Genomic DNA, 12,162 nt, shown 5'->3' on the forward strand with positions numbered 1-12,162 from the left:
CTTCAGCTCCTCGCTTGTTTGTGGGGGCCCGTTCTTGAATATTATCATCTTGTTGTAAACAACTTTTATTCACAGTGATAAAGACACTTCTTGATTGTCTATTTTGACAATGAGGAAACTACCTTCTCCAGAAGGTTTTTTGGCTTCTGGTGAGGTTGTGAAGCCCTTTTTTGCCTCACCAAGGAAAGGATCCTGTTAGGGCTGTTCGATTTTGCCCAAAAATAAAATCTCGATTTTTTTCTCTCAAAATCCGATTTTCGATTACGATTATTTTGTGAATTGACAAAAGACAAAGAAATGATTTCAAATATGCTGTTTTTTTATTGAACATTTGCCCCATTGGGCTTCAAGTGCAAACTTTGCTCTTATTAAACCAAAAATGAATGAATAAAGTGCAAAACTCTGTCAAATAAGTTGAAAAAAGTTTAAAAAAATATAATAAAATATAAAGTTTTATCTCTGAAAAAAAAAAAAATCAGCAAGTCAGCACTTCCAAACATACAGTAAGTTATATTTCCAATTAAATAAAACAAGACATTTTCTAATTAAACTAAACTGGGTCTTTGCATGCTAAATAATAATGCAACCCATGAAGGAGGTAGAGGTGTGTAATGTCAGTCATTACATTTGCTATTCACATTTGCAAGTTTTTTGCAAGGAACACGAGCCGGTCTACCGCGTCTGGCTTGAGGGATGCCCGGTGGCATGTTCCAACGCCCCCTCCTACACTAAAGAGCCTCTCCCATGGGGCACTTGTCGCAGGTATTGAGAGGTATTTCCATCAGTCATTAATATGTGTGCAGACAAGGTTAAAAAAAAATAAAATAAAAAAAAGTGAAAAATCGATTTTACGATTTTCACGTTTTAACATCGTTCTAATTACATAATCGCGATTACGATTTAAAATCGATTAATCGAACAGCCCTAGATCCTGTGATCATCCTAGTTTTCTTCCAGGACTTTTGATGTCGTTGAGCTCACCAGCGCTTTCTTTCTTTTCATCTTTTGAAGAACATACCAAACCGATGATTTGCTCACACCTGTTTATACTCCCTTATACTGGCGGCTCGATAGCCAACATCGACTCCCAACAAGTCTAACTTTTGAAGTTTTTCCTGATTTGTGAATTGCTTCATTGCATGTGTTTGCTTTTTACCCCGAATTTTGCTCCATACGTCAAAAAAAAACCCACAAGGAGGGCAACAAGGATATTGTAAGACATACCACCTTTATTAAATGCACAGTATCACAAGAAACATTTCCATTAATTGCGGATAAGCTACTCACATGATGCACAAAGCGTGGAAATGACCGGTAGGACTGGCTGATTAAAGCACGATTACATCTGCCAGCAACACCCGCGCGCACGCGCACACACACTTGCACACTTGCGATCAGATGTGCAAATCCACGTGCACAAATACAGATACTCTGTCTTTGTATTCACATAATAATTAAAATGTATCTACACAGGAATTGAAATTGGATTTTTTTTTCTTTTACTATATATTTACAAAAAAAAATGAGTAAGACACCCCTGTCCCCCCCCAGATAGATTACATTCAAAAAAGGTCCCCACCTGTCTAGATTACATTCAAAATAATATACTATTCATGATGCAAAGTCACAGTTATTAGGCTACAGTCCGTCAGAGGTGGGTCAAAGCGGTGGATTTTGGCCAGGAGGTGACCTTTGACCTCCTCGCCTTCGGCCACACGCCTGCTGGGACGCCTGTTGGCGAGGAGTGATCCTGATGTTTAGAGTCTGTTGTCCTCCTACAGACAGGCAGCTTCTCAGACGGCATCCGTGTGAGCTCTCCATCACAGTGGAGAAGAGAGATCTTATCTTTTTTTTAATTTTTTTTTTTTAATTTAAGTTTTTTTTATTTCTTTAGAGAAAAAACACACTTTGTTCAAAGTCCTCTCCATATCAAAGGTTGCCAAAAAAAAAAGGATTGTATTCTCACCGGTGTGTTATGAACAAGCACAGAGAAATCATACAACGTCGCACAAATAAAATCGTATTTACAATTAGTAATGTATTGCCAGAGGCCCATAACACGTTGTCTTCATTAGATGTCACATAGTTTTTGACATGATACCTGCTTAAAACGGATTATACTATTAAACATAGCCTACTATTCATATGGACAAGTTTATGAACTGTACAGAATGAACAGCGGTTTTTATGTACAGCGGACACATAACTATGATACAGAGCACTGTACAAAAACATAAAGCGGCACGGAAACTGCTGTTTTCAGGGACGACGTGTATGAGTTTTGGACTTGCTGTCAGCACAGCTGGGCTGATGTTATCGGGTGCAGCTGAGGCTGAGGATGGAGCTGAGCACAGCTGCTCAGGTTGTGCATTAGGGGTTAGTAAACGCTACAAAGTGCACTCGGGAAACATAACGCACGTTTCACTGCTGCACACCTCCATACAGACGAACATGGTGGGAGTTTTTGCAAAGGGTTTATACAGAAGGTCCTTCTGGACTTTTTTTTTTTTTTTTAGTGCCCCTTTTTCTTTTCTTTTTCTTTTTTTTTTTTTTTAATCTCAGGTAAACAAAACTATTGAAGATATTACAAGAGTGCATTTTAAAACCACTTTTTGCCCATGCAAATGTGCTTCACTGCCACTGTGCCGCCTGGCTGACAAGGGCAGCAACTTGAGATGAAAAGCATCCCCGTGTCACCTTAAGAGCAGTCGGGCTCTTAATCATTTCCTCACAGTTTCACACCCTCAACTGTATATAGAATCAAAGATGAGATCTTTAAAGCGCGCCCTTTGAAATCCCTGAACTCCTCAATGTGTATAACCCATGTGAGTGCATCGAAACAGCCTGTTTGCATACCGTGAACTCAATCTCATCAACACCCGTGAGGTCAGAAACTGCCTCCGAAAGACACAATCGCATCACTTACAATTTCAGGCCACCAAACAACAAAGATTTTCTAAATGGCATTGCTGGTGAACGGGAAACAAAAAACCAAAACGACCTGTGCTGTCAAGTCCCCCACTCTCTGTGCTTTAGATGCTTCTTCTGAATGAAAACTGAAAGAATACGGCAACAAACGCCCTTCTGGGTTTATAACACTGAGTTTTACTAACTGCTAAAATCATAGACTTGTGTCTAAAATGTGTGCATATGACTCAAAAACAACTCGTTTAAATCATTTGGCTTCATAAAACTATCTACAAACACGTGTCTGTACACTCTGTCAAAGAGTAAGACTTTATTTTCCCTTTATTTGTTCTCAGCAAATATGGAATACAGTGCAATTAATGCAGTGAATGTCGACAGAATGAGCCGTTTGATTATATTTACTCTTGTGTGTCTGAAGCATTAAAGGTTTTGGGTAAAGATACATAATGCTGTATGCGTTTTGGTTTCCTTTTGTGAGACATGCTGCAGAAAATCTGCAAACTATTCAGAAAAGGAAAAAAAAAAAGAAGCAAAACTCCAAATTTAAGGCTTTTTGTTGATGTAATAAGGACATGGACCGTTGGCATTTACAGTCTCATTTACAGCCAGGTTCTGTACATAGATGCGGTCACGTAACCATCAATTTCCTCGCTCCCATTTTTTTTTTTTCCTCTCTTTGTCTCAGAATTTGCTGTCAAACACACAAACACTTGTCCACAGACAAAAGCACACAGCCACACACATTACACACACAGATGCTGGCGCGTCAGCCCAGTATGTCCAAGTACACCGGCGAGGCCTTGGCCAGGCTCTGGAGCATGCCGTAGATCTCCTTGATGTTCAGCCTCATGTAGGGCTCCCTCTGCCAGCAGCCCAGCATCAGGTCGTACACCTCTTTAGGACAGGTACGGGGCCGCTGGAGGACTCGGCCCTGTGTGATGCACTCAATCACCTGCAGGAGACAGCGGGAAAATGCACTGTTTCTGTATTAAATCATGAAGGAAAGCTACGCCTGCATGCTGTGTGTCTGAAATAGAGAAACAAAACTAAACCACGTAATTTTGCCTTTACACAGTGTTTATTCATCAATGCAGAGCATGCAGTTATCAAGAGAATGCCATTCTTCCCAAAATGAATTATTGAAGACTTTAAAGATGAAAGAAAATATATTTTACTTTATTTACTACGTATTCAGTCAACCCCTTTAAAAGTCATCCTCTCGATATTTAAAACTACTAAAAATTTTTCAAATGGTTGAAATCATTGGGTTTGTACACATACAGTGGGGAGAACAAGTATTTGATACACTGCCGATTTTGCAGGTTTTCCCACTTGAAAAGCATGTAGAAGTCTGTAATTTTTATCATAGGTACTCTTCAACTGTGAGTGACAGAATCTAAAAAAAAAATCCAGAAACATACACATTGTATGATTTTTAAGTAATTAATTTGCATTTTATTGCATGACAAGTATTTCATACATCAGAAAAACAGAACTTAGGCCACGTTTACACGTAGCCGGGTATTTACAAAAACGGATATTTCCCCCTCTACGTTTTCAAAAAAATCCCGAATCACGAAGCGGCATGAAAACGCTGTTAAGGTGCTATGAGCAGCCAAACCTGCAGGGGGCAGTACGGAGCGCGTCGCCGCGTACACTACGCCGTAGGCTCTGCGTTGGTGTAACGCGGAACCATAAATCAGCCTTGACTGCCAGTTACTTCCAAGACTGAACGAGAGTCTTTCGTTTGGAGTGACAGAGAAGTGGAGTTAGACCCCGTCCACACGTGCAATAAAATGCAAATTAATTACTTAAAAATCATACAATGTGATTTTCTGGATTTATTTTTTAGATTCTGTCACTCACAGTTGAAGAGTACCTATGATAAAAATTACAGACTTCTGCATGCTTTGCAAGTGGGAAAACCTGCAAAATCGGCAGTGTATCAAATACTTGTTCTCCCCACTGTATATATATATATATATATATATATATATATATATATATATATATATACATATATATATATATATATATATATTGTGTAGGTCTTGTTTGAAATACAAGAGAAGTGGGACTGTTGTACATCTGGTACCGCTGTGGTGTTGGTTTCATAAAAGGTTTAATGCTTCTTTGGTGAAATTTGATCTATGGTGATTTTTGCACCGTCTGCATTGTGAGGGTTTCAATGTCATCTGAAAAGCTGTTGCAGAATGAGAAGTTGAGGTGCCGAGTCTGTCGTTACGAAGCAGAACAGAGGAAAGCAAACATGCAACTCATGCTAGTGAATCAGTTTTACAGGACAACTGTACTCCTGAATTTATGTTTTTCTTTCCACTTATATTTTCACGGAAGTCTCAGGTATTAAAAACAATAAACAGGTTGAGTGTGATGTAATCAGACAGATTATACTGTAGACGAAGAACTGGACAAACCCTCCAAGACGTCATTTGAGCATCTGAAGCCTGTTTCTTTGGACTTGTGCCAACTTGAGAGGAGCCCACTACGCCCAACCGACTCCGGCTAACCCCGGATAATTCAGAGGCAGGTGCTGCCTACATCGATTACCACATGCAAGTTATTTCAGCTTTGCTTAACTCATGCTTACTAACGCTCCTTTACCTTCATCCTGATCGAAACGACATCTGAAACGAGGTCTGTTCCGACTGAGCTCCACCAGAGCTACTACTAGCTGCACAACCAAGGCTAGCAGCGGTCCGGTTAGTGGGCTTCGCCACCTACAGTTAGCAGCTTTCACCACCTATGGTTAGTGGCTTTCACCACCTATGGTTAGTGGCCTTCACCACCTCCGGTTAGTGGCCTTTACCACCTACGGTTAGTGGCCTTTACCACCTACGGTTAGTGGCCTTTACCATCTACGGTTAGTGGCCTTTACCACCTACGGTTAGTGGCCTTTACCACCTACGGTTAGTGGCCTTTACCACCTATGGTTAGTGGCCTTCACCACCTACGGTTAGTGGCCTTCACCACCTACGGTTAGTGGCCTTCACCACCTACGGTTAGTGGCCTTCACCACCTACGGTTAGTGGCCTTTACCACCTACGGTTAGTGGCCTTTACCACCTACGGTTAGTGGCCTTTACCACCTACGGTTAGTGGCCTTCACCACCTACGGTTAGTGGCATTTACCACCTATGGTTAGTGGCCTTTACCACCTACGGTTAGTGGCATTTACCACCTATGGTTAGTGGCTTTCACCACCTACGGTTAGTGGCCTTTACCACCTACGGTTAGTGGCCTTCACCACCTACGGTTAGTGGCCTTTACCGCCTCCGGTTAGTGGCCTTCACCACCACCTACGGTTAGTGGCCGTCACCACCTCTGGTTAGTGGCCTTTACCACCTACCGTTAGTGGCCTTTACCACCTACGGTGAGTGGCCTTCATCACCTACGGTTATTGGCCTTCACCACCTACGGTTAGTGGCCTTTACCACCTCGGGTTAGTGGTCTTCACCACCTACGGTGAGTGGCCTTCACCACCTACGGTTAGTGGCCTTCACCACCTACGCTTAGTGGCCTTTACCACCTCTGGTTAGTGGCCTTTACCACCTACGGTTAGTGGCCTTCACCACCTCTGGTTAGTGGCCTTCACCACCTACGGTTAGTGGCCTTTACCACCTACGGTTAGTGGCCTTCACCACCTCAGGTTAGTGGCTTTTACCACCTACGGTTAGTGGCCTTTACCACCTCCGGTTAGCGGCCTTCACCACCTCCGGTTAGTGGCCTTCACCACCTACGGTTAGTGGCCTTCACCACCTACGGTTAGTCGCCTTCGCCACCTACGGTTAGTGGCCTTCACCACCTACGGTTAGTGGCCTTTAGCATCACCTACGGTTAGTGGCCTTCGCCACCTACGGTTAGTGGCCTTCGCCACCTACGGTTAGTGGCCTTTAGCATCACCTACGGTTAGTGGCCTTCGCCACCTACGGTTAGTGGCCTTTACCACCTACGGTTAGTGGCCTTCGCCACCTACGGTTAGTGGCCTTTACCACCTACCGTTAATGGCCTTCACCACCTACCGTTAATGGCCTTCACCACCTACAGTTAGTGGCCTTTACCACCTCCGGTTAGTGGCCTTTAGCATCACCTACGGTTAGTGGCCTTCGCCACCTACGGTTAGTGGCCTTCACCACCTACGGTTAGTGGCCTTCACCACCTACGGTTAGTGGCCTTTACCACCTACCGTTAATGGCCTTCACCACCTACCGTTAGTGGCCTTCACCACCTACGGTTAGTGGCCTTCACCACCTACCGTTAATGGCCTTCACCACCTACTGTTAGTGGCCTTCACCACCTGCCACGGACTGCTTCATCTCCCATCACACCCAAAGCTAGCCAGCCAACGGATGTTACACTTCTGGTGCCACCTTCGCTCTTTCGGGCCTACTGTCAACAGCATAACAAGCCATATTATCTATAAAGCAATAATAATTATACACTCTAAGTCCTCGCAGCTGACATGTTTCCAGGGGCCATGAGAAGCCAGCGGGGCCCCATAGACTACAGTTATACATAAGCTGTGTCCCAATTCAGGGGCTGCGTCCTTCGAAGGCTGAATTTGAAGGCCGATTACGTCACAGCAGCGCGCCGAAGGCTGTCCCATTTCGAAGGCTCCTTCAAATGCAGCCCACAAATGCAGCCTTCTTTTCCCGCTGTTTGAAGCAGGTTTGAAGGATCCATCGGTGTATCCTCCGCGGCCCACCATATCCCAAGATTCATTGCGCACAGTCAGAAAAATATTTATTTCCAGAAAAATATTTATTTCCAGAAAAATATTTATTTCCAGAAAAATATTTTCAGATTCAAATTTTTTCAGAAAAATATATTATTTCCGCCGGCGCCGGCGGACACACCTCTCTTCCTCCTCCAACAAAATGAAAAAAAACAACAAAAAAAAACAAAAAACTTCTGGCTCCATTTCTTTTTTTTTTTTTGGTTCTTTCTTTCTTTTCTATCGTGTTTTCTTTCTTTCTTTCTGTCTGTCTTGCTGTCTATCTTTCTTTCTTTCTACTTTGTTTAGTGACGCAGGACAAGGGCGGGAACAGCTGGTGACGCAACCAGGAAATCCCCCACAGGCTAGACCGTCTCATTTCACTAGCGTCCGTCCAGCCTTCGGTACGGCCTTCGCGGTCTTCGAAGGCGTGGCCTCCTCAGAAGGACCCAGCCCCTGAATTGGGACACAGCCATAGAATCTCACTTTTCTGTGTCGCTGCTTACAACACAAAGTTGCTCAGTGGGTTTTGTCTTGATGTAAATGATGGTACACGATGCAAGTCACCATGCCTTCAGAATTATGATCCTTTTTTTTTTATTCAGACGTTATATTCAATGTAAATTATATTGTATGAATGGAGTCTACTTCATTACTTTTTTTTGTCGTTGTAACTAAGAAGAGTAACCAAACGACCTTGCTCCGCATCCTGCCCTCCACCGAAACTGACATACATTACGTACTGACATAAGTCATCCCAATATTAAAATGTGATGGTCCCAGTATGGGCCATCGTATTTGACCCTTTGTCAAGCCCCGCCCCGTTGCTAGGTGGGACAAAACTGTCATCTCTCCTGTCCACTTCCTTTGTAAAAACAGGGTTTTACATCACTTTATTTCTAATTATTGGACCAAAGAAAATCAACAGCAACTAGATATAAATAAAAACAAACTTCAGGTACTGTGAAGTGAGTTTAAAAAACGGAGGTTTTCAGCGAAAACGAGATCTTTTGATTAGTTTAGCTGATAGCACGGTATAAGGGTTGAACTGCGAGTATGGCCGTCCACATAGCTTTATCCAAAGCAGATATTTTTCGTAATCTACCGTTGGTTTTGGGATTAAATGTATTCCTGTGATTCTCTCTGGGTAGCGGGTGTCACTTTTACAAGTGCCCCAAACACGCCGCTTAACCATTTTAAGATAAATAAATGAACGCGTTTGCGGTTGTAGCCTGCTGCCGAGCCGACATTGTATTGGAAGTACAAGTACAATACAAATCGGATTTCTGCCAGTTTGAAGATAAAGATACGCTGCTTGTACAACGTTTAAAAATAATAATTTTTTTTAATTTCGATACAAGGCAAATAAAAGCTACGCTTTTTCCATTGATGTGAACGAGAGAGACGGCTGTTTTATCCAACCAGATATTCTGCCCGGATTCTGCAACGGAGAATGATTTTTCTGATTGGTCAGGCAGGGACCAATCAGAAGGCTGACAAAGGGTCAATTGTGTCCCGCGGCGATCTACCGAGACTGTGTTGGACATGCGCACTGTGATTTCAGCGTTTCATTATTTAAACAACCACCCCCATGGGTTCAGCCCCATTTTCAGCTACTTGGAGAGGCATAGACTGAGGCCCCGTTTACACATAGCCGGGTATTTACAAAACCGGATATTTCCCCCTCTACGTTTTGAAAAATTCCATCGTTTACACAAGATCGTTTTCAAAATCTCTTTGTTTAGACGAATCTGCTTAAAAACGCTGTTAACGTCATACCAGCCAATCAGAATCCTTGAAAAAACATCAACAAATGACACGTGTAACTTCCAGTTAAGGCTGATTTATGGTTCCGCGTTACACCAACGCAGAGCCTACGGCGTAGGGTACGCGGCGACGCACACCGTACGGCGCGCATCGCCGCGTACCCTACGCCGTAGGCTCTGCGTCGATTTAACGCGGGACCATAATTTACTTCCAAGACGGAACGAGTCTTTCGTTTGGAGTGACAGAGAAGTGGAGTTACTTTTAAGTGTGACTTTAGAATATAAAACTAAGGTAAAATACAAGAAAATATTGACGGTGGCCAAACTAATTGTAAACACAGGTCGCACTCATGACGCTGGTGACGTTTCTGTTGCATAATGTGACGTTCTGAAGCCTAAATCTCCGTTTCTCTCTGTTTAGACGCAAACGTGAAAACTGAGTTTTTGAAAATCTCCACTTTGGCCGGAGTTTTCAGAAATGATCTTTTTGGTGACTTTGAGCTCCGTTTTCGTGTAAACGAACGGCCAAAACGCATGAAAACACCTCCGTTTTTGCTCCGTGTAAACGGGGCCTGACTACGCCTGTCAAAATTCTGATGAATACCTTTGACAATATATTTAAACAAATATAAAAAAGAAAATTGTCTTCGTAAGAGAGTCAGTTATTACTTCTGCTATAACAGATTGTGTTACACTTAACTTCAAGGCTCCACAGCGGCATCTGGTGGAGCCTTGCCTCAAATGCTGACACAACGGTGCATGTTCAACAAATTATCCAAAATACTAAGTACCTGAAGTGACGATAGCCAACTGTTTGGCATCATGGATTACAATGTAGCTGTCCAGTGGCGTCAATTCAGTGGAAGCTAAGGTATGGCAAGGTTACGAGTCACAGAACTAAACTACAGTATCAATCAACACGTCCAGCAAATACTCATCACAGAAGTCTGCTATGTAGCTTATCTGTGTGCTCATGAAAATTGGAACTTTTTCAAATGCAGTCTCGCTCACTGCAAAAACTCAAAATCTTACCAGGAATATTTGTCTTATTTCTAGTTAAAATGTCTCATTTTTAGTCAAAAAATCTCATTACACTTAAATCAAGAGTCATCACCAGAAAAATAACTTATTTGACCATTTTCACCTGTTTCAAGTAAATTTTCACTTGAAATAAGTAGAAAAATCTGCCAGTGGGACAAGATTTATCTTCTCATTACAAGCAAAAAAATCTTTTTTCTACTTATTTTAAGTGAAAATCTACTTGAAACAGGTGAAAATTGTTGTTTTTGAGTCTTGTCTTAAATGTAATGAGATTTTTTTTATTTAAAATTTGACATTTTAACTAGAAATAAGATAAATATTCTTGTTAAGATTTTCAGTTTTTGCAGTGTATAATTAGTGAAATCGATCATGTTGTTCTGATTTGCATTTGTAGTTATTCTATATGTATTAAGTAATAGAATAATCAATACAAATAGACACAGAGTAATTCCATAAATGTATTTAAAAAACAAACATTTACATTTTCCCTTGAAGCAAAGGTGTGGCGGCTGCCATACCTTGCCATACTGAATTGACGCCACTGTAGCTGTCACTCAAAAAAAAAAAAGAAAAAGACACACACCGAATCATGCATACATGTGTGGTTGTACATAATTTTACCTGAAGCTGTACATTAATCGCATGACTGACCTCATTGTTGGAGAGCTGGTACCAGGGCTGCTTTCCGTAGGTGAAGATCTCCCACAGCACCACGCCGAGGCTCCATACGTCGCTCTCTGTGGTGAACCGCCGGTACATGATGCTCTCTGGAGGCATCCAGCGGATGGGCAGCATCGTGTGGCCGCCCACCTGCAGAGACGGAGAGGTCAGTCTCCACGAGAAACCGTTTACGAGGTCAGCTGAGGGCTGACCATCTGACATTCATGACCAGAGGAGTCCAGGGTAAGTGAGAGATCATCTAAAAAGCAGATTCTCAAAGCTGGGAATTATGATATATACAGTACTCGAGTTGTAAAAAAAAAATCAGGGGGGATGGTGGATTTTATCATATGGGGACAGATCATTTGTGCTGATTACAAATAATATAATATATTACAAATAATAGCACTGACCAAAACACCTGCAGAAATACTGCAGGAATGACATAGCAGCAGTTAAATGCAGCCTTCTGTAAGCTTTAATTATTCCACTGGGCTTACATCTAATACATCAAAACACAACAATAAAAACAGTTTTCTGAACTTATCAATATGACTCTGTCCTTCACAGGATAAGTAAAATGGATCACTGCAAAAACTCAAAATCTTAACAAGAATATTTGTCTTATTTCTAGTTAAAATGTTTCATTTTAGTAAAAGAAATCTCATTAGACTTAAAACAAGACTCATCACTGGAAAAAACAACAATTTTCACTTATTTCAAGTAGATTTTCACTTAAAATAATTAGAAAAATCTGCCAGTGGAACAAGATTTTTTTGCTTGTAATAAGAAGATAAATCTTGTCCCACTGGCAGATTTCTCTACTTATTTCAAGTGAAAATTTACTTGAAACTGGTGATGACTCTAAATGTTGAAATAGCAGTAAAACCACATTCATTGATGAAATGACATAGGGATGGAAAGGGGGGATGGCAGTTTTACAGGGGGGATGATTTTGACCGTTTTTATTTCAGGGGATATATAAATCGGAAATATGACGAAGTAATTTAAATTTATTTTTTAAATTATTCAAGAT

The 12,162-nt window shown here is 41.7% G+C and overlaps 1 protein-coding gene across 1 annotated transcript in view; it reads right to left on the minus strand.

The window, feature by feature from the left end:
* Nucleotides 1-1,209: 1,209 nt before the first annotated feature.
* The window catches only part of ntrk2b (neurotrophic tyrosine kinase, receptor, type 2b), a 41,480-nt gene continuing 30,527 nt past the window's right edge, over nt 1,210-12,162 (minus strand). The window contains exons 16-17 of the mRNA XM_061733709.1: nt 11,118-11,276; nt 1,210-3,880 (exon numbers count right to left, since the gene is read on the minus strand). Of these exons, the coding sequence (XP_061589693.1) occupies nt 3,695-3,880; nt 11,118-11,276 (345 nt within the window). The 3' untranslated portion in view covers nt 1,210-3,694. The remainder of the gene's footprint in view (nt 3,881-11,117; nt 11,277-12,162) is intronic.

Source organism: Cololabis saira, chromosome 11 (genome assembly GCF_033807715.1).
Source record: "Cololabis saira isolate AMF1-May2022 chromosome 11, fColSai1.1, whole genome shotgun sequence".
In the NCBI taxonomy this organism is placed as follows: Eukaryota; Metazoa; Chordata; class Actinopteri; order Beloniformes; family Belonidae; genus Cololabis; species Cololabis saira.